The sequence below is a fragment of the Mauremys mutica genome, chromosome 4 (genome assembly GCF_020497125.1).
Source record: "Mauremys mutica isolate MM-2020 ecotype Southern chromosome 4, ASM2049712v1, whole genome shotgun sequence".
NCBI lineage: Eukaryota > Metazoa > Chordata > Testudines > Geoemydidae > Mauremys > Mauremys mutica.
This window is the reverse complement of record NC_059075.1, coordinates 90,861,665-90,885,231: the sequence shown is the minus strand read 5'-3', so window position 1 is coordinate 90,885,231 and position 23,567 is coordinate 90,861,665. Positions and strand designations below refer to the sequence as shown.

The window sequence follows — 23,567 nt, the reverse complement described above, 5'->3', positions numbered from 1 at the left end:
CATTCTATAACAGTTTACATTTTTATATGAGATATGTATGTATGTATATATATCAGGGGTGGCCAAACTTACTGAGCTGCATACAACAAGCTTCAGAAGTTCAAGAGCTAGGACATGCCTGTTGAGGCTCAGGGCTTCAGCCCTGTGGGACAGGGTGTCTCGGGACTTCAGCCCCATGGGAGGCATCTGCTGGGGCTCAGGGCTTCAGCCCTGTGGGGGGAGGGAGGGGTCTTGGGGCTTTAGCCCATGTCTGCTGAAGCCCTGACCCTTGGCAGGTGCACCCCATATGATTGAAACCCTGAGAACCCCTCCCTGCTGGGCAGAAGAAGCCCTTAGCCCCACCACTCAGCTGCAGTGCAGAAGCCCTGAGCTTCTTCCACCCCCAGTCTGGTAGGCAGAGAAGTGGGAGGCACTCCGCAAGCTGCACTTTAACTGTAAAAGATGCGCTTGCGGCTTGCGAGTCGTGGTTTGGCCACCCCTAAGATAGATAAATGAGCGATAGTATTTAACTAATAAATATGGCTTGTGAGAAGTGATTCAGGTTTTATTTTTTATTGCTTCACTTAAAGTAGTAAAATTTCCTGGTTCATCCATTTAACATTAAGCATCCAAGGCCCCACTTCTGCAATGAGCTCTATATCGACACATCCCTCTGCCCACTTGGGGTCCCATTGAAGTCAATAGGGCTTCATGTGAGGGGCACATCTCTGCACATACATAACTCATGGCAAGATAAAAGTCCAAATATGTAATTATTATTCACACTTTCCCCAATGGACTATGGAACAATGATCCAAAGCAAGTTTGAGACATATGGAAGCAAGAGAGATTGCTCTTTAATAAATAATTGAGATAATTAATTGACAGGCTTTTGAAATGATCTTAGCTGATTTTTTTCCTTTCTTTTTTATTGATGTGGTATGAAAGAAACAAGTGCTGAAGTCCTCTGATTTTTTTTTTTCATTGGGCAGGATAAAATGAACACATTTTAATAGACTGTTACTTTATGAGCATTTTTTTTAATAAAAGGTTTCCCTCATAAATACAATATCTTACATTTATTATATCATACCTAGATATGTGACATGCAATAAAGTTCCCCAGCCCATTATTCAACTATCTGATCTGCTTTATAATATTTGATGTCAGTGTCTGGTTGCGTTTGCATTATAAGAGGACTAATTTGGGGAAGTTTGTGTGATCTAAATGCTTTCTTTGCCCTCCTGCAAGTCAGAAATGTGTCTTGTTTGTCTCTCCTAATTTTGCAAGTCTTGGATGCATAATGTTGACTAAACCTTTTTGGTAGTCTTCTTCTCTCATAACTGTTTTATTGAGCTATAAAAAGCAAAATCTATACATGCAGCATGTAACTTGAACCCCAAAGATTCAGAGGTTTAATTGAGATATGCATAGAAAATTTGAATCCTTTTTTTAATCTGACCCAAATTCCTTCTGTCTGGAAATCCCAAGAAACAGCCTTTCTTGTGAGATGTCTAGTGTTTCCTGGCTTTTCAGAAGTACTGCCATTTCAGCTTGTTGCCCTAGATGGTACCACAAAATGCAGTGGCCTGTGAAATTCCAAATAAACTAAGTTACCCAAACTTTATCAAACCTCACAACATGCTTCAGTTGAAGTTTTGGATGAACATTTACTTCATCATTTACTTCTGTGCTCCTACAGTAACTTCTTGTTATGACATTTTATTATGTAGGTGTAAAGGTTAATTAGTGTGCATGTATCCATGACTATTATGGATTAGACAAATCACTAAAACATTTACAGTAGTTTGTTTAAAAAAAACTTCTTTGTACAGCAAGTGCCATTGAAAAGTAAATATTTCTCAATAGTTATTAACCTATAGTATCCTGCACTTATGTTATGCCCTGTATATAGGGAAATACTGCAGTATCTCAGGTACCATGGTGCAATAACCATTGATAGATGCTGGTATGGCAACTACTAGCTTTAAGTACTCTCTTAGCCTGTAGCATCCCAGGAGTCACTGAAATATTTAAGGTAAATAATACGTATTTTTTAATATTTATGTACCCTAGAGATAAAAAAGTCAGCTTTTCAAAATTCTACTTGCCTGCTAATCTAGAGTGCATAACTCCCACCGCCACCACCCCAGTCATCATCACCAACATCATCCTGGTAAAGGGTGGGTGAATAGATTTTGCAGCCAACTAGATAAATTTTCATGATAGTTTTCCAAGACTGATAAAAATTAAATCAGGTGATGATTTCCATTTTAAACTGTCCTTATAAACTAACATTTTCATAGTGCTAGGTGTATACCAATAATGGAGAGGAATTATTTATTATTGTAAAAGAGGATATAACTAGAAATAATTGAATGAAAATCAATGACTGTCAGGACAAACTCTTGACTGTAAGATCTATGAGGCTGGGGAATAGGCTCCCCCAAAAAGTCATGAGACATACCCCCCTCCCCCACCATCATTATTTGGGGCTTTTTAAGGAACACTGGACAAAGTGTTAGCAAATATTCTTTGGGGGTCAATCCTGCTCTGGCAGGGTGCTAGGCTCCTTCATCCAATAAAACTTTTCCTATTTTCTATTCTATCTCCTTTGTCCTATTTTTCTCTTGCCACAATTGATAATATATTAAAATATTGCCAACAAAATGTTTGGGAAAATCTTGTTAAAATACTTGTTATAATTTTAAATGCAATTTAAAGAAATGTCGTAAAATATTGTTAAATGTTTCACTTCTAACAAAGCCTTCAGTCATCTGCTTTGGGAGTAAGTGCAGACATTAGAACAACAACAACAAAAAACAGTTCAAACTAGTCTTTAAAGATGTTTAACCAGCACTGTTTCAGACTTGAAGTAAAACTTTAAATTGACTCAAAGACTATAGATTTGTTGCAATCTTTGCAGTTCACTGAACTTTTTTTCTGTGCATACATATTTCAAGTAAACTCTGTAGTTATAAGGATAGCAAGTGACACGTTATGGACCCTAAATTGTTGCACTGTGAAATATGCACAGAAAAAGGACAAATGAAGATATCAAGGGTCTGTTCTATTTTGCACTGAACTGTAAAATGCCACCCTTGTTGTACAGAAGATCACTGGTTCTGAGCAGGGCTCATTGACTGCTAAGTTGTGGGTAGTGTTTCACTTTCTGCAACTGTTAATATCCTGGGTTATCCAGGCATAATGACCTCTCTATTTGTAACACATTGTTGAATTTTCTGGTTCTTTTAACTTATTCAAACCCTTTTTTCTCCTTTCATTGGAAGGCTGGAATGATTCTGAGTCGAGCTATGGTACAGAGCTGTCTAGCTATTGGTCATCCAATTAGAGTTGAGACAGATGATGGCACATCTCTGGAAGGATATAAGTTAACAGTACAGAAAAGGTACTGATAATATGTTGCTTGTGCCATATGTAGAATTATATAGGTAATTTAAATGTTATTGGGAAATGCTGCTATACTGTTTTATTTCAGTGTTCCTGAATCATATATGTTAATCAATGTATTATTATAGCTGATCTTTCATCTTTAAATTACTACTGGGATCAGAATTTCAATATAAACAGTCATCTAATTATTAGTCATCTCTCTCTCTCTTTTAAAGATTTTAAATAATCATAAAGGTTTGGACAGTTTAAGAATGTAGCCTCTTTGAAATATATAAGCTAAAAATGGAGTTGACGCTACAATATAGTGTTTGCTTTTCCCCGTCTGAATGTGTTCTAATTTCTGCTAATCCTGCAAGATTATTGGGGTGGATCCTGCAGTCAGTGGCGCTATGAAAATTTACACCAGCTGAGTTCTGTTAGTTGAGCACAGGAATATCGCCCTTCTCCTCTTCTCCTTCCCCACCAAACACAAAAAGTAATTTTACTTGTTGTGTTCCGTGCTAACAGTAACTCTTTCTTATCTTGGCCATCACCATGAGACACTCTTTTCTTTAGGATCATCACATCATGTACATGCTTTTTCACTTTGTCCCTTATAACTATAAACTTGATTAAAAGTTAATTGAAATCAATGGAAAAGCATACAACAATGGAAGATATTGAATTTTGCTATCTGAAATGGAAACTCCACAACATGAAGAAAAAGGAAGCAAAATTTAATAATGACATCTACTTCCTTAGCAAATGCAAGAAACAAAACAACATCCCAGAGGTCTCACTATCTATAATCCTCTGACCACTACATGCAACTCCAGATATGCTGAATAGCTCTGCAGACAGATGTCAGAAACATACAATAATGGAAAAACATTTAGTTTAGACTGAATATGTAGGTTGGATTCACTTAGAGAAGTATAAGCAAAAGGCAAAACTACTTGCAACAGGATTTTTATTTTTATTTTTTTTTGCTATTCATTACAAACTCTCTCAGGGACTTGTTTGCAATTTTTTTGCTTGAAAATGAACTCCTTTCTAAGATACTAAATGCATGTGCCATTCCAGTGTCTTTGCTACTAGATAATCCATGGTGGAAGCCACGAGAATGGTTTTGTCAGGTATAGATTCAAATTCTCATTCAAGAACTCCATAGTATACACAGTAGTGTACACAACTATGTTTTGGTGTTGGGCATTCACAACAAAAGCTTGTTTGCTTTATCCTTTTTTGACCTCCAATTTTTGTGTGTGTTCTGCATTTTACATACCAGATGTTTTACAAGCTGTATATTAGCATTATTAATTACATGCTTAGGCATGGTTAAAAGAACACATTGTACCCACAGACTTTCCACACTGGAAAACATCAACAGGTATATACAAATGACAAAGGAGCCACCTCAGTAACATGGTACAGTTCTAAAAATTCTTACTCAAGAAGTAGCCCTGATTTATATGAGTATTCCCATTGAAGTCTATTTTTGTGCATAAGGACTACACATAATTTAGCAAGCGGGCCTCAAGTCTGAAAATTAAATAGTATGAAATATGGAATCTGACTTAGGTACACTGGGTAACATTCACATTTATTTAGAAGTAAACATTTCCAATATTGTTCTAGCAAGCCTAACCTTAGAAAGAAAGATCAAGGGAAAGTTTTTTAGTAGATTATATCTGTTAACCTGCTCAGCATGGGAGATCTTTTATTAATATTGTATATTCCCAATGGCATAGTTCTCAGGGTCACTATGCCTTTTATGCCTATACTTCCCAGCAAAGGAACAATTGCATAGGATAGGGTGAATGTTTTACTAGACCATTGGGCACATTGATTTTTATATTCATGGATATGTAGATCAAATTGAAATAACCTAAAGGGGGCTGATGTGATGCCCCAGGAGTGTTACAGATGTCAAGATTCCTAGTAACTTTGAGTATGTTTCTACTCTGGGTGCACTCCCTGCAGAAAAATAGCACAGGGTGTCATTGAGATCTGTCACTTGCTGACACTTAGGGGGAAAACTCCTCTACCTACACTAGGTCATTCCCAAGACGTGTCCCATATGAATAAGATTGTGCACTGAACCTAGTTTTGATTTATTTACATTTAAAGTAAATGTTACACAAGTCAGACACACATGATCTTTTGCCTGCTGATATATCCTTAAGCAAATGTCCATGTATTGGAATGCTAAGATGTCTTTTTTTTCTTATATAGGACACTATCTCAGAAATGAATTTTTGTATACACCCTGAAACTAAAGGGCAGGAGCAACCTCTATTTAAAGATCTGATAAAATTGCACTGATTTAAGGAACTTCTTGTTTTGAAGTGTTAGATTGTTTAATATTGAAATGTTAATGATGAAAAAATCGTAAGATGTGAAGATTGAGAAAGATATGAAATCTAGGAAACTAAACCTTAAGGTCCATCCTCCTTCTTCAGCTTGTGCTATTGTGAAGTCCTTTCCCTCAGAAATAAGGCATCATGAGTTAAAATCCAGGTGTCAGTTAGAATTTGGGCATTTTGGGGATTTCTCAGAATCACAACTTTAACCCTATTTAAGCATTTTTTTAAAAATCTGATTCCTTATATGGTGTGGTCAAAAGAAATGCTGATGGATTATCTAAAACACAATAAGAAAACAGAAAAGGAAATAGGTTTTCAGTGTCACTGGCATTGTGTTTAATTTCTTGTTTTCAGAATAGCTTTTTGGTTTTTTAAAACATGTATCATTACTCATCAGGCAAAAGTGAAAAGACATCTTTTATTTGGGAAATCTCACTCTGGAAACTAAAAGTGTAAATGCTATTTGCTGTGTTAATTTGTTTTTTTTATTATTTAGTAAGAACTAAGCAGGTTTAACTCTTTGATTATACCTTTCCATTACAGAGACAAAAGTAGCATCTATCAACACTGGGGGTTTGGAAATGATGGTTCTATCTATTGTAAGGTGCGTGCTTCGTAAGTATGTTTGAAGGAAGATGAGGGTTTTTTAAAACTGGTTTACCCTCCTTTTCATACTTTCACATGAAGCCTATCAATGTAGGAAAGTTATGTGCATGTGGTGAGGAAAGCACCATCCTGCATTAATAATTTCAATGTTTTTGTTTTAAATTGGCTCCATGTTAATATTAGAACATTCTATAAACATATTTTTTCAGTTATTGGTGTCTTTTTTAAATTTGCTTTTGTCCTTTGATTTTTTAAATAATTTCCTTCATCATTATTTTACACACGTCTATTTTGATTTATAACTAGCTTTATATAAATAAAAATGCAACATTATTCTAAATTTAATTGATATAAGAAAATTCACTTGGCCAGACATCAGTATTTGGAAGGAAGGCTAAAGCTAAAAACGATATAAGGTGCTACTGCCATCTGAAATGAGATGCATGTTTCATTGCTTTTATATTCATTTGTTAAGAGAGGCTTAAACACATATGGGGCTGGAACTTTAGCCCCTTAAGCCCAGGTCTTGCTGTGCCACTGACTAACAGAGTTTTTAATGTAAACATTCAAAGCACTTTAAATGTACTGATTTTGTACATGGAACAAAACATAGAGACAGCGTTAGCAAACAATGAGATATTCTTTCATTAAAAAGAGATGTAGAAAAGCCTCTCCACATTTTGATTGGGAAAGAAGGGAACGCCTATTTGTGTATTGTGGGGAATATTTAAAGGACAGTTCTCAAGTTAAGTGATAGTGAGGCAATTGTTTCAGTAAAACTCTGAGTCAATGACCACATAGCATCTTTAAACAGTGGGGATGGGAGTCAGGGCAATGTTAAGCTTGCCAGGGAAGAGAGAATAGCGCTTTACAGCCAGGAGGGGGTGTGAGGCTCAGAAGCGGCTGTAAAAGAGAGTGTGGGTCAGTGTGGCGACGCTGACCTGAGTCTCCTCCCCAGGGACCAGAAGGGCTGGGGCGGTCAAACGGGGCAAGCCCAGTGGGAGAAGCCCCCTTTTCCAGGACCAGGCAGAGCAGCACCCACCCTACCTCCCCTTGAGGCAGCAAAATGCCAGGTTTGCTCAGGACCTGCTGTGGGTGTTGTCCTAGCTGCTCCTTTCTAGGGGGCTAGGAAGGAATTTTTACCTCACCACCAGATTGGCCAAGGTTTTTATTTTTGCTTTCCCCACAGCGAGTTCAGAGAGGGCTTTGTTATGGTGCACAGGGAAGAGAGTTAGGCTATGATGTCACATCTCATTATATAAGTGTGGGGCGGCTGCCCAGTGCAGGGACTCCCTAGGGAAGGGTTGCAACGACTGGATAAATGGCTTGGTAAAGGTCTTAGAACACCTTAAAAGAAGTGTTTGTTAAAAGAGTGGAACGGGAAGGGGGGTATTCAGAGCTCTTATGGCTGGCACAGCAGGGAGTCAACCCCCCTTTCTTATAGCCCACTATAACCCTTTTTGAGGGGGGAATGGTAAGGGACTCGCCCTGCCTCAGCCTCCCTGCACCAATCAGTGTCTCCTCTGAGAGACCCCTTTCCTGCCTGCATTCCAAGCCTCTCCCTGGGGAGGGCAAGAGGTGGCCAAGCAGGGAAGGTCTGACTTTTGTTTCTGAATTTGCAGATGTGCCATTGAGCTGTGGAAGGCCTTGGGTGAAGGTCTCAGCAATGGGTTGGCTGGGGGCCCTGGGTGGAAAAAGAGGAGGCTGGCAGAAGGACCCCGGTAGTTAATGAATGATCATGGAGTTACCTGCACTATCCACTTTTATCTGCTGGTTAGTCCCAGACATCTAATAATAAAGTTGTGACCTGATTGAAACCATATCAGGTGTCTCGTATCCTTCTTTCAGTATTGCCGGACAAAGCCCACTTCTTAAAAAATAAAATCAACCAACAAACTAAAACCTACTGCTTCAGGACTAAACTGAAGATGATGACATTAAAAATACCAACCAACTTACACTTGTGATTGCTCTTTTTGTAAATACAATGGACTGCTGGCTGTTGTGCTTACTCTCTAACAGGTAAAGGAAACACCACTCTTCAAATACATTACTGGTGGAATAGGAGTATATTTCTCTGAGTATATTTGCTGTCAAGAAGTTCCTTTTCAGTGACTGCAGTCACATCAAGTCTCTGAATGACAGTGTTAATGTGGGCAACATGAGTGCAACAGCCTTTAGTGCATAGTGTTGACAAAGAGACTCTTTTTATTTTGTATGGGTGAAGATGAGTGTCCTCACGCTGGAGCTTGAATGAATGAATTCTGACATATTTTAGGTCAGTTCATATATGTGGGCGTTAGGGATCCATGGACAGTAGTATTTGGTTAACATTCACTTTCTTCTCCCCTCCTTGCCCTTCCAACTCAAATAATTGGCTGTATACCACTAGTGGCTTAGGTGGGGTGATGTCCAGTGCCTTTTGCAAAGATTAATTGAATTATACTTTACCAGGACCTAAAAAGCTTCAGTGGCTCTTGAATGTACAGTGAATTTTCTGAAAATGTGCACTGAAATGTTGGGAACATGTACAGTGTTAAAATCTGCTAACTTATAGAAAATAATAGAATACTCAGTCCAGCAGGAAATCAATAGCAGTCCTGTCACTAGCATTGTCTGCCTGGGACCAGCCTTCCATTTTCCTCCCACTCATATGGACATTCCATCGGAATGATTAGATACTACTGTTCACACAGCATTGATGGACTGACAGAATGGAGCGACAGTAGAAGTATTCTCTCTTTCTTTATCTGCTGAGTACAGCACTTCATCCTTTTTTGTTATGCATAGTGATTTTTCATGTGCTGGCTTTTTAAAACCCTTTGTGTACTCTCTCTATAATATTGACTTCCAAAATTTCTACTACTTAACTGCTGACAACAGAACATTTCTGTTCAATTCTGGCCTGTACTTGACTCACTGAGAACTGGGTGCTAACAATTAGTAGTTCTAATCCCCAAATGGTGTATTTTTCTATATATTTCCCATCACATTCACTTTATCTGTAGTGTCATGTTTTAAGTTGCAGCATGTGTCAGCCAACAAGAACTGACACAGTAAAATGACATAATACAATGTAATGATATGTGACATTCCCTTTCATTCATATTGAAAGGGAAACTCACGTTCTTTGGAATTGATATCTGCTATTCGTTGATTAATTATATTTGTAAATAATTTGCAATCTATTATTTATACTGGTTAACGATAATTGTCTTCTGTACTATGTAATCTTTTATAGGCAATACTATAAAATGATCAAATGCTGTACTATAAAGTGCTTATTCCAAATCTGACACTGATATAATCTCTTTCCAGTCTCTTGACAATATCATTGCTGTAAAGTACAGTACAAGTTAACTTCTCAAACACCTTAGTGTTATGCATTGAGGATAAATTAACTTTTTGGGTTTCTTCCCTAAATATTCTCTTCAAAACTGTAATTGTTGCCCTTACTCATAATGGGCCAGTTTCTATACTCTTCACTCCCATTTAAATCAATAGAAGCTTTACCTGAAAAATAACGTCAAGTCTGATCTCATTATAAATAAGGGTAGAAATCAGATTTCAATTACTTCTAGAAATCAATGAATGCTAACTGTGCTCTTTAATAGCCATACTTTATTATGTATTGTGCATTTATGTCTATCATTGACATCATCATGAATATTGTGCACTTAAAGCAAATTGAATCCTAAAAGTGAAACACATTAAAGACTATGGGTAAAATTTTCAAAAGTGCCTAAGTACCATTTTCAAAACTGATTCATACACAATGGGACTTAGGCTCCTAAGTCACTTAAGCACTTTTGAAATGTTTATGGGAGATCTAGTGTAGTGTATCAGATCTGAGTTAAAGACAGTGATAAACTGTGAATAAACAAGTGAGAGTGCTGCATCAAATTCTAGATACACAACTAGCGAGACTCAGTATTATTGACGGCAGAAAACATCTAATCTGTTCCTCAGAAAATGAAAGCCACTTATTGTACTGCTTTTTCTGTTTGAGAAGTTTACTTTAAAATACAGTGAGTTCAGAAGAAAAAAATCCTCACAGATGAAGAAAGGTTGACTGTAAACTAATTGAAAACCAAGACACTACAGCTGAGGCACAAAATATTGAACTTTATCATTAGATGCATCTGCTAAAATTGATAATATTATCAGCAGCTAATGTGATGTTAACATTATCAAGTGATCTCAAAATATGTGGAACAAAAAAGTTCTCTCAGATCTGCATGGCAGCCCTGATGTTCTGTTTTCCGTTTGGGCTCAGAAATTTCATTGATATCTGTGGGTACAGAATTTGCATTGCAGAATATTGTTTAGAAAGGGTGCTAAAATACAATAGCAGTAGGTGCTTTATAAATGAAATAGATAGATTAGATGGACTGGACTCAAGAGCTACCCAGTGGAATGTTTGCCCTTGTGTTTATGAAATATACTAATAACAGCAGTCACTAACTGCTAGTCTGTGTTTAGCAGACGGTGCCCACAGAAATATTAATGAGAAAGAGTGTATTTTTTTTTAAATGATATTTCATATTTGCAGTTTTGAAGTATAGTACTTAACAAGTGTTTGAATATTTTTCTATGAAAAAATAGTAAAAGTGATCATAAAGCTGTAAACTACTTTTGTGGCTGTCAAAGACCCACAGGAAATACTATGCCTCTAATCTTTACACAATGTCTCTGGGAGGCTACGTCATCAAAGCTAGGCCCCAGACTTCCACTTTTTACAAAGGGCTCTACGGCTCTACTACCATGAGACTGGATCACTGTCTTCAGCACTGCTATTTTTCACCATGGCTCCTTCAGCAGGTCCAAAAGAGTATAACCCTCCAGTTGGGAACTTACCCCACTTGAGAGCTATGCAACCAGCAGATGTTTTGCAATGACATAGGACAGCCTTTTCAAAACAACCCATCTTTCATTAATCAATTGACATTCAGTGTGTAGGGTCCTCAGATTAGAATAAAAAGCAGAATTTATAAACGTGTCCATACTGGCAGTGTTGCCTGCCTCTTTGGCCCAAAGCATCCAGGATTCCATCTCTCCCATTGCACTGGGCAACAGCATTCTTACAAAAGCAACAAGGAGTCCTGTGGCACCTTATAGACTAACAGATGTATAGGAGCATAAGCTTTTGTGGGTGAATACCCACTTCATCAGACGCACAAAGACTCTTTGTCGCTTTTTACAGATCCAGACTAACCCGGCTACCCCTTTGATATTTGAAAGCATTCTTACAGTTTTCCCACACCTTTGTCATCTACTGCTTTCACATGTTCTGCCTCCAATGGCTGGTAGTCATTAAAAGTTAACGTCTGGTTGTTGGTCTTCCATTGAATTTCCAAAGTAACGCCATTCATGTTGACAGTGCTTGATAGTTCATTCATACCAACCAAGACTTGTGTATTGTGATCAACATCCATCTCTTATTCTCCTGTCCCAGAGGATAAATTGATTCCATCAGTTCTAATAGGTCATAATACAAAAGTGAGTGGGTAAACTGAGCCATGCATATTTTTCATAAAAATACATAATTTCCCCACATTCTCCATAATGACTGTAAGCAAGAAATACTTTCATTTAGGCATAATCCAGCCTCGTTCACCATGTCCACCTATGAGCCTTTGAAAGCTACTTAGGGCTTGGCTACACTTACAAATTTGCAGCGCTGCAGCAGGGTGTGAAAACACACCCTCTCCAGCGCTGCAAATTGCGGTGCTGCAAAGCGCCAGTGTAGTCAAAGCCCCAGCGCTGGGAGCGTGGCTCTCAGCGCTGTCCGTTATTCCCCACAGGGAGGTGGAGTACGGACAGTGCTGGGAGAGCTTTCTCCCAGCGCTGGCGCTTTGACTACACTTAGCGCTTCAAAGCGCTGCCGCGGCAGCGCTTTGAAGTGTAAGTGTAGCCAAAGCCTTAGGCTGAAGTAGCTTCTAAGTAGTGACAATGCAGTCACTTCACAGCCTGGGCTAAGGAGATGAGACTGATCATGTTACCCTGATGGAAGATGTGGTGATTTTTTGTTGATTAAGTGGCTGAGAATGCAGATGTCCCTTCCTGCTCAAAGGAAATAGGATGTCATTGCTAGGATATGATAATTTCACCTGGAGCATTTTAGCTAACTTTGATAGGCTAGCAAGGTCAATAGTTGGCAACTGAATTTTATTGTTAGTTTGTTAAAAAATAAAATGCAGTCATTTCACAACTCAGAGCTTTTTTCCATCTGAGATGGTAAAATACGTTTGGGTTCATGCCTTTTTGAGAAGTGACATTCTGCTAATAGCTTATATTTCAGAGCCTAGCTAAATATGATGCTCATATTTAATTATATATAGTTATTTAAAAGTAGGGATACAATATTTGTTTTATTAGAGAGTAATAAGAAAAACTTTATTCCATTTATGTGCGGGTTTCAGTCTTAAAAGCTGCCAGTTCATATTCTTAAGTTACTTCTTAGCCTTTGCATAGTGTATTTTTCACTGTAGTGCATCTGTAAAAGTCATTATGTAAATCTGAATTAGGAAAACTTCCTGAAATACAAAGTTATTTTTATGCAGTAACTTTTGTGACATTGCCTATATCAACCACTCTTTCCATAATTCCTGGTGTGTAGTTTGTTGTAATTCTGCTGATATACCCTAATGTTACTCTTTGTCACTTTTCTGCCTTTGTCCTTTCCTACAGGCTTACCCTGAGTTTGTCCTGACCTACCTAGAGGAGCTAAATGTAAGAGAGGAGGTGACCCAGATGGAACACCACATCCACCATGGGGCCTGGTCTACAGCTCATCAGGAGATAGAGAGCAGCTCCGCAGAAGAGGTCACTGTACCAAGCCAGAGGCAGGTCAGAGACAGTCTTTTCAAAAATGCATTTTGAAAAGAGAGAAGTTAACCTCTACCATCTGTATCTGTTTAAATAAATAAACGTATTTGTTTTTGTTCATTTAAAAATGTGAGACAAATACATTTACTAAGGCAAGATTTTAATGATTGCAACTTTTTTTTGTTCCAAACCTTTTACAGTTTGAGCTTCCTTTATTCCACTGAGTGACAAATTGTTGAAATTGCACGTCCTGTATATCTGAAAGAGGTTAAAAAATCACTGCTTCCTTAGATTTCTGTTTCTTGATAAATCTTGACATAGCTATTTGGATTTCAACATTTTCCGTTGATCAACAGAAAAAGTACTTACTTGAAAAAGTAGCCACATACTATTCTAATTAATAATATATAAATTGCATGGTTGTACTTCATTTTTTAGGTTCTGCAAAAAAATGTCAACAACTCCAATCAGAAACAACTTTCAGGACCTTTGGACGCCCATTTAATGCCTGCAGGTCCCCTAAGGGAGACTATGCAGCTGACAGTCGCACTGGTGAGGAAACTAGAAGAGAAACATCCTAAGGCCTCAGCTCAAAGGTAAGCCACTGACAGAACTGATATTTATTGTTCAATGACATTAGATGTTTTCCTTCAGTTTCATGTAAGATTGATTTCCTGGATATTATTGAAATATCTCAGAAGCCCTCTGGCTTGTAAGCAAACATGGATTTTTGACCAAAATTAATGAAAAGGGGTGACATTTATGTGCATAAAGATTCATGTATACACCCAGTTTGAAAGTAATTGGGGAATTTACTTTTAAATTCTATGCATAAACCTCATAGAACGCAAAGTAATATGACTTTTATTGACATTATGTGACATGGTTTGTGCCACTAGACTTTTAGGGTTACATAATAAATGTTTCATTATAAACCTGAAATTTAGGCTGAGCTGAAGCATGGCATAGCATACTGGGTCCATAGCCTAAGAGTATATTTTGGTTAAAGCTATATCTAAAAAGTAACCATCTTAGTAATGTGAAATTACAGAGGGAAAGTATAATAGCAGCTTCAAGCTTCTATAATTAACACAAAAATATTTATTTTTCTTACATTTATATTTGATAGTTTATCCTCTTTGTGGGCAACCATGTTGAATTATTTTAGAGCAAAATATTAAAAATGAATGGCCTATCATTCAGAAGACCAGTCTAGTAGACATTCATGGTACTTTTTTTCAACAAAAATTCAATATTGAATTTTAGCAGCTATTTTTTTCATATAGCACGTGAACCTTGAAGTTATAGTAAGATTTGCAACATCAGATCAATAATATACTTTAAAAAATTACCTTAGTAGTAGAAATTTTCCCAACTAATTAATAATAATAAAATAATGATAATAAAATCATATAATACAAATAACTCCAGGGTGTTCAGACTATTGAAGATACCTTTAAACTTCTTCCTTTCCAGGAAGTATTGCACATAGATGAATTGCCATTGGTTGATGCTTTGATTTTTCTTCCTGAAAGTGCTGTGTTTTATAGCCAGTATTTCTGGGAATAATGTACTATATTAGTTCTAATACTACCTAGTAATTATGCAGCTATCAAAGCACTGAAGAGTTTAAGCAAAATCCATGAATAATAATATTCTGCCAAGCTTTAAAGTTAACAATTGGTATTACTATTGTGTTTAAAAGATAAAATGTAAGAGCTCCAAATCAGCTAATACAGGCTACACTGGCTCTTTCAAAAATATTTTGAAATACAAAGTTAAGCCTAACATAAGATCATTTATTTATTCTACAAAGTTTAGAGTATATATTCGTAGGGTCTTAAATTATTGTGTGATGTTACAGTGTTACCATGTATTATGTTACATTGCATGTTATGTCATGTTATGATATATGCCACATGACCTAAGCACAATGGGAAAAGTTAAGAATAAAGCATACTATCAATTTACATGCTTTGGGGTATTTTTACAACTTTACTGTTACTAAAATGATATGATTTGGAGGCTAAAGAGCAGCTCTGACAGAACACAAGATTTGATTCAGAAAAGTATCCTTGTAATCAAGACAGCGTGTTCTGAACTTTATAAATCTCCTTAATTCCCATGGGATTTATGCATGCTGGAGGGTCTTATTGAATTGTGGTATTTTGTAGTAAGAAGTAAAACACATACTAATATCTTTAATTTGTAACAATATTATTTTATAGTCAATAACATTCTGGAGTAAAATGTTTAAGTAGGAACAATACTAGTTCATAAAATGTTTAGGTCACCTTCCTTATCAAACATAGCAAATCCTCTATATTCTTTTCCTCTGCTTTTTTTTGGTCCCGACCTGTGATGTAGTATTGCTGTAGACTATTAAATAGCTGCAACATTCCACCTAGTTATAATTTGGAAAACACATTAAGCATCTTTCCAGAAGAAAAATGCTGTATACGTGTAAGATATTTTATTTAATAAATACATAGTTTGTGATTGTGAAAGCTATACTATGGTTATATAGCAGTAAAATAGACTATTGAGATCTATTTATGTAATAGGGAGAAGGGAAGCCACACAAATGAATGAAGTATGCACAGAATAGTTTTTTGTAGAAACTCTATCTACATATCAGGCCTGGAGTTCTTATTTAGGCAAATTTCTGTGGAAGTTTTTCTTCAGGATGGGCCCAGCAATTTAAGTTAGCACAAACTGGGGTTAGTCACTCCCCTTCATAAGCTGTTCAGCTGATGACCAGCAGGTTTTAGATCCTGCCTATTTAGTGAGCCACCCAGCCCAACCTGAGTTTGGGTTTTGTCAGCTATTGGCTTGACCAAAAGGGATAGCTGTGTGTGACTGCAGGAAATAAAAACTCTATTCTGTTGGTAAATATTTCCTCTTCATAGTTTTGTACTTTAAGGTGAAAGTATTTTCAGGATGATTGTAGTTCAGAACTGTCATCACTAAATGATATTTCTCAGAGAGCTGGGAAACAGATTCATTTTCATATGTGTAGGTTCCCACAAAGTGGGCAGTGAATATAGCCTCATATTGACAGAACAACCGTCATTTGGGTGGCTTTAATTGGGGCAGGCAGAGCTCACCCTTAACGTGGGAATCTGCCATGATAATAATGTCATCAGAGAAAAGCATTTGGGGGCATGTTTAGGATTAATAGACACTGTTATGTAAAATTGACTGGTCCTTTGGTGGTTTACTTTTAAGACAACCTGTAATGAAGTTGTGTCCTTTTCCAAGAAAGCTACCATATTATGTCATAACAACAGTGTATGTTGGGATAATGCTATGGTAGTATGTGTTGCACATTATTATATTTAGAAAAACATGACAAGACAGGTGATACTATAAGCCTTGAGTAGGGAGAATAGCAAGATACAAGATCAAAGAAAAGTAAATGTCTGACACCCAGAGTTTTGGGTGGCATCTCACAATCACTGTATTCTTCAATGTTTTATTGTTTACATTGAGCTATAGAATAGGTTCTACTCACTTGGTTTGGAATTTTCCATGACCAATTAGATTCTTATATTAGGCTCTGAGCTGATATAGCATCTAAGCACATACATAGTTTTAAAGACGTAATTAAGTCTTAATGTCTTCATTAGGATTTAATCACACACTTAAATGCTTTGCTGAATTGGATACTTCATGAGTACAAGTTTTTGTTAATACAAAATACTAAATAGTTAACAGTATGCATTACTCCTCATTTTTAATGTTATATCTGGCACTATAAAATTGAGTTGAAATTTGAACCATAATTTTCTGGAATCAGTTCTAAATCCCAGTAGTATATTTTTAAAAAAATATTTACAATATGCTAAAGGTATCTACCACTCCCAATACTTAGCCATAATGAAAGAATGCTGTATAATTGAAAATCCTGACAAATAATTTTAGATAACTAGTTCTATAGTGGTTTCTATGTCTTTTCATATCACTGATATAGCAAAGTATTGAATAAAATAGCCATTGTCTATAAGAATATTAGCTGTATATTTGAAACCAAATATTCAGAGTTGCTGCCATTCACTTTCTTGTGTGTAACTTCTTGAAAGGTTATAATGATGAATGTTCAGTCCTGCAATGGGAGTTGAAGTCACTCAGCACACTGAAGGACTGGGTCCAAAATGAGCAGTTACTGGGATCATGTTAATGCTTCTTTTGAAGTCAATATAGTGCCACTATAATTCTTACTAGGCAAACCCCTTTTTAAACAAAATCAATGGAAGTCTGTGTACTACATATATTGAAATTTGGTATTTCTAGACGTATAGATTATGTCAATATCTAACTGGAATGATCCATAGTGTAACTGTAGCTGTGTTGGTCTCAGGATATTAGAGAGACAAGATGGGTGAGGTAACATCTTTTATTGGACCAACTTCTGTTGGTTAGAGAGCTCGAAAGCATGTCTCTGTCACCAACAGAAGTTGGTCCAATTTAAGATATTACCTCATCCACTTTGTCTCTTGAATTATCCACAGAAAATTCGGTATATATTATTTTATGTAATATAAAAATTAAGTATTTTACTATTTTATGTATCTACAGTTCAGCTTTAACACATTAAAATTTTAGAATGAAAAAAGGAAATGCAAAGATTCTCTTTGAACCTTGTCCAGTCTTCAACGGGAGAATTGCAATGTCCTCCTCTGAATCAGTAGGGGCAGAGATAGATGTGTTAGCTGTCATATAACATATTAAGCATTTTAGTGTGGGGAATTTCACAAGTAAAATGTGGGGGAGTGTAACAGGCGGGTCCGGGGCTCAACCCTCTGAGGGGAGGAGGGGAGCCACACCGGCCCGCTGGTCTCATGGGGGCTCTGTCCTGTCCCTTGAAGGCTAGGTGACAAAGACAGAGTCAGTTGGGGCTCAGGCCTTTTCGGCAAGGCTGAGCTGCAAACAGTACCAATAGTCTAGGAAAGGCCCAGGCCCTCTGGTGCAGGGGCTGGGCAGCAAACAGTCTGGATAAGGCCCAGGCCCTCTGGTGCAGGGGCTGGGCAGCAAACAGTCTGGATAAGGCCCAGGCCCTCTGGTGCAGGGGCTGGGCGGCAAACAGTCTGGATAAGGTCCAGGCCCTCTGGTGCAGGGGCTGGGCGGCAAACAGTCTGGATAAGGTCCAGGCCCTCTGGTGCAGGGGCTGGGCGGCAAACAGTCTAGAAAAGGCCCAGGCCCTCTGGTGCAGGGGCTGGGCAGCAAACAGTCTGGATAAGGCCCAGGCCCTCTGGTGCAGGGGCTGGGTAGCAAACAGTACAGGAGCTCAGGCCTCTTGCGGCAGGCTGAGCAGGGAACAGTACAGGAGCTCAGGCCTCTTGCAGCAGGCTGAGCAGGGAACAGTACAGGAGCTCAGGCCTCTTGCAGCAGGCTGAGCAGGGAACAGTACAGGAGCTCAGGCCTCTTGCAGCAGGCTGAGCAGGGAACAGTACTGGAGCTCAGGCCTCTTGCAGCAGGCTGAGCAGGGGTGAGGGGGACAACTGCCACCCATGAGTGGGGTGGCAGGGGGGACACAGGCCCACCCACTCCACTGTGTCCCGGCCCGGGGCCCTAGGCAGCGGTCGTCACCGCTGACGGTCAGTGGGGATCCTGACCGCAACACACTGACATGGGCTCGGTCTGGTCAGCAGCCGGACTGAGGTCGGCTGCCCCCGGGCCACTTCCAATGTCCCCCTCTTGTCCTACCTGGTCCATGGCGTCTGGTCCCGGGAAGTCCCACTGCATGGGTTCCTCACAACCCGGGCTGGGGGGTAGATCGGGTAGTTCCCCGGGGAAGTCCGGCCAATCCTGCTCCGGGGGTTCCTCGGGGTAACAGCACGGTAGCGGGGTAGCTCCTACTGGCTCCTCGTCGTAGGTAGCACGGGGAAGCTCCGGCAGGTCTTCCCAGTAGCGGGGTAGGGTGTTCTCCGGCCAGTCCAGGCAGCTGCCCGGGGCTCCAGCGGTTCCTCCGTCGGGAGCTCCCTCAGACAGGTCTGCTCTCTCCGGTGGCTGGGCACTGACTGGGCTGGAAGGCCCGGCTTTTATCCTTCCGGGTTGCCGTCTGACCCTCTGAGGGGCGGGCTCACCACGCTGTAGCCCCGCCCCTTCCTGTGTCCGGGGCTCAACCCTCTCCGGGGAGGAGGGGAGCCACACCAGCCCGCTACAGGGAGTATTTAAATTAAACAATTTCAGGATTTTTGTAAGCTGAAAAACATGGTCTACATCAGTGGGTTGCCAATAAACTAGCCCAGAGAATCCCCGATGTCTGTTCATATGGGATACCTGCGAATTGTGTTATGTACATGTTCTTAGGAATTTGATTTAATATCAGGTAATGGGAAACTTAAAGTTTATGTCAGGTTTGCACTGAGTTTAGGACTGTTCTCTAGAAGATGTCAAAGTCCAGAGAGAAAATTAGGATGGCATCCTCTTCTCTACTGGATTAAGGCTAGGATTCACAGGTTAAAGTAAAAATGGCTCCAAAATGTCCTTATCTTCATACCAAACTGAACAGAAGCCACCACAAAAACCTGACAGCCATCCTCGAATCAGTGTGCTATAACTTGCCCCATGAGATCCTGGTAATATGGCCCTGTGACAGGTTGGCTCTGTGTGAGGTTGATACACCCCACCACTTAGTTGTCGGGATTCCCACTTAAATCAGGTAAGTGCAGTTTGGTGGGCTCCGGACCCCTGGCAGGACCAAGCAAGCAAACAGTAGCCCCCTGAGTCTGCAGGCTGAGGCCAACAACAACAGTTGGAGTTCTGGCCCTCTGGGTAGGTAGGATGGAACAATGGTCAGCCTGCAGCCCCCAGGCAAGGCTGGGCAAACAATTAGTCTATAGCCCCAAGCCTCCTGGCTGGGGCAGGCAGTAGTAATTGTGGTTCTGCCCATCTGGGTGAGACAGAACAGGAATCAGTCCATAGCCCCTGGGCAGGCAGGGCAAACAATTAGTCTATAGCTCCTGAGCCTCCTGGCTGGGGCAGGCAGTTGCAACTGGAGTTCTGGCTCTCTGGGCAGGGCAGGCCAAACAAACAGTCTATAACCCGTAAACCTCCTGGCTGGGGGAGACATTAGCAATTGGGGAAGCAGCCTCTGGGGCAGGGCAGAACAGTAATCAGTCTGTAGCCCCTGGGAGGGGCAGAACAAACAAACAATCTATGGTCCCTGAGCCCCCGGGCTGGGACTGAGAGCAAACAGCAGCCACGCCTAGTGATCGGTGGGGTGTGGTACGGGGAACACATCTCCTGCTCCACCGGGTTCCGACCCAGTGCCCTATGAAGCTGGGGACTTCCGCACTAAGGGTTTAGGCATCCCGCACTAAGGGTTCTACTACATCCCTTGGGTCACGTCCCATCATAAGTTGCATCTCTTTGGCTGGCGACAGCTTGGCATCTCCATCAGTCTCTGCAGTCAGCGAGTTGCCTGTAACATAGTCTGGGTCCATGGGCTCTGCTGCTTGGAGCATCACCGGCCCCTCTGGAGAAACCTGCAGTATCCGTTCTTCCTCCTCCGCAGCCAGCCCCGACTGAGTGGGGCTGTTTCCTTTTATCTGGCTCTTCCATCTGGAGCATGCGCAGCAGGGGGAAGGGGACCTGGCCTCCTGGGCCCACGGTGATTTGTTCGTCCCTGTTGGCCAGTGCAGGGTTGATACACCCTGTCACAGTCCAAAACAGAAAAAAAGAAAGCAGCAGCTTTTATCTCATCAACACTAGCACATGAAATTCCCCATAGAGGAGATCAGTTCACTTAAAATCATCATTCCATATTTTTTAAAATCTGGAGGTTACATTCTTTGCCTGATACAATAATTCCTTAGTGAGGTTGTGTAACCTTCAGTTGGCATTACAGATGCTATTCTTACCATAATATACCTATGGGAAGCCACAAAGAGTCAGGAAGAATGGATCAGGAGAGAGAGGGAGGCAAGGCAATTTCAATGAACTTTATGCTTAAATCCTAACCCAGCAAAGCACTTAAGCATGTGAATAGTTCCATTGATATTAAATGGAACTAGTCACATGTTTAAAGTTAATCACATGCTTCAGTGTTTTGCTGGACTTGGGCTTACTGAGTCACTCCTCAATCTATAACTACAAAAATGTACCTCTAGTCCTGACAGTTTCCTAGCACTCCAGCAAAGCACTTCAGCACTAGCTTAAAATTAAGCACATGCTGGAGTGCTTTCTTGGATCTCAGCCAGAGTGCTCAGCACTTAGTAGGATCTTGTCCTAAAAGAGAGAGGTCTGCTCAATCAGCCAGCCAGCTCCAGAGATTAGATTTTTTCAAGATTTATTAGTTTAGGAAGAATTACTGAGGAAAGGCCTAAGGCATTATTCTCCCACTCCCATCAATGACACAGCTACAAATTGGTAGAATTGTTTGTAATAGTTAATAAAATATTTGACTTTGATTCTTTTATTCATGGTAAATTCCAAGTGGTCAAAACCTAGATAAGAACCACCATCTCTCTCTGTTTTGTAGACTATGTTTACTACATGATGACAGATGAAAAGGTTTTAAAGAGAATGAAATTAAAAGTTGCTAGATTTTTTTTGTATGTGCAATGGAGATAAACAAAAATATTTCCACATGCCGTACTTTAAAAACAATCCTAAAATATGTTTTTTGCATTTTAAAAAGCCGATATTTGTTCATTTTAACCATTTCCCCTTAATTTTATTTGTGAAAAATTCTTTTTTTGCCCTTTTATGGGAAAAACATCTTTTCACTGAAATTCAAGTAAATTATTTATGATATATATGCCATGTAAATGTTCTAAAGGTTAAAGCTTTGAATAGGTGACAAGTTAGCTTTCATTACATGCTTTAGTTGCATCCTGACAAAATTCTGGTCTCTGTATCAGCTAGATATCCAAATTCAATTTTCTGTTCATCACTCAGATTAAATGTTACAAATCACGCTAAACATGGCACAAAGGTACAATAAATGTTGAAGTCTCATGCTCTCCAAGCATTAGAACATATTTGTTTACATTAGTATATCAACTTGAGCAGCTTACCTTTATTTAAATTGAATAGGGGTTGTGGAGGGAGGACTATAGCAGCCGACAAAGCATGGTGACCCAGCTTGTCACCCAGTGACCTGTGAGAAGGAAATAATGAACTGTGAGTAGCTGTCATCTTAACTGTTCCTGACAGTTTGGCTATGGGCACATCTGTGCTAGTTGCATGGAAAGGCCTTTGTTGTTTTCCCACTAGTGACTTTGCAGACCGCTGTGGGGTTTGCTAGCTGCCCCGCTCCTACACTTCCCCTCCTTTTTTAGTAGGGAGAGCAGCTGCCACTGACAGGGCTGACATTTCTTTTAATGATTTACTTGCCATTTATTCCATTAAAAAACAAAAATCAAATAAAAATATTAGAACTTTTGGTTATTGTGATTTTATTGCATGTTTTCATGTAGGATCTTGCTGAAAATACATCTTTATAACTATATTTTGCCTTATCTGCATAATCAGCTGCTTTATTTGTGTGCTCAGTATTTACTGGCAATTTTCTTCCTTAATACTTTGTCCTACTAAATGATTTTTAAGTCTCTAATGAAGCCTTGTTAGTGTTCAACATTAATATTTTTAGATGATTCAAAGTATCCTTTGACATGTATTTAGAGATAAAATAGGCTCCTGTTCCTGGTAAAAAAATTTGCTGTGGCTGTTTTTTGTTTAAGATAATTCAATCTGACAGGAAACAGCTATTTCTGCTTCTGGACTGACCATAGTATCCAAAGCTTTTTTGAGGCAAAGCAGTGCCAAAACCAAACAAATCTTAGGTAATTTAGCCCAAAATACTAGCATATTAGCATTTTATACTAGAAGACAGTTTGTTTTAAATATAATACTGCTTATTTACATAATACAGTTCTTAACAGTTGATTTGCAAAAGATAATTGTTACAAAAAAGGTCATTACTTGCGGAAAGGAATGATGCTGACACAGTGACTCATAATACATAAGGTATCCACTTTAACATAGGATAAATGTTGTTCATGTGGAATCTGTTTAACATAGTTGAAGTGGGTAGTTACAAAATGCACCCCAGGAGCTGAATTTTTAAAAGGCTTTATTAATGCTACAGGTGCAGCATGCAGGAGTTAAAATATTCTCTTCTCACTATTGGTGCTAAGTATTTGCATGTTTTGGCATGTTTTGTTGTCTTTTCACGTTCACTGACAAATTTTGGTTCTTCTTCGAGTGATTGCTCCTATGCATTCCAGTTAGGTGTGCGCGCTGCGCGTGCACGGCTCTTCGGAAGATTTTTACCCTAGCAACTCCGGCGGGCCGGCTGGGCGCCCCCTGGAGTGGCGCCACTATAGCGCAGGATATATACCCCAGCCGGCCCGTCCGTTCCTCAGTTCCTTCTTTCCGCCCGTGACG

The 23,567-nt window shown here is 39.4% G+C and overlaps 1 protein-coding gene across 4 annotated transcripts in view; it reads left to right on the top strand.

Annotated features, from left to right (window-relative positions):
• The window catches only part of DCDC1 (doublecortin domain containing 1), a 434,351-nt gene that overhangs the window by 229,982 nt on the left and 180,802 nt on the right, over positions 1-23,567 (top strand). For all 4 annotated transcript variants that reach the window (XM_045012463.1, XM_045012462.1, XM_045012461.1 and 1 more), the window contains exons 16-19: positions 3,270-3,388; positions 6,282-6,342; positions 13,035-13,193; positions 13,611-13,768. In XM_045012463.1, the coding sequence (XP_044868398.1) occupies positions 3,270-3,388; positions 6,282-6,342; positions 13,035-13,193; positions 13,611-13,768 (497 nt within the window). The remainder of the gene's footprint in view (positions 1-3,269; positions 3,389-6,281; positions 6,343-13,034; positions 13,194-13,610; positions 13,769-23,567) is intronic.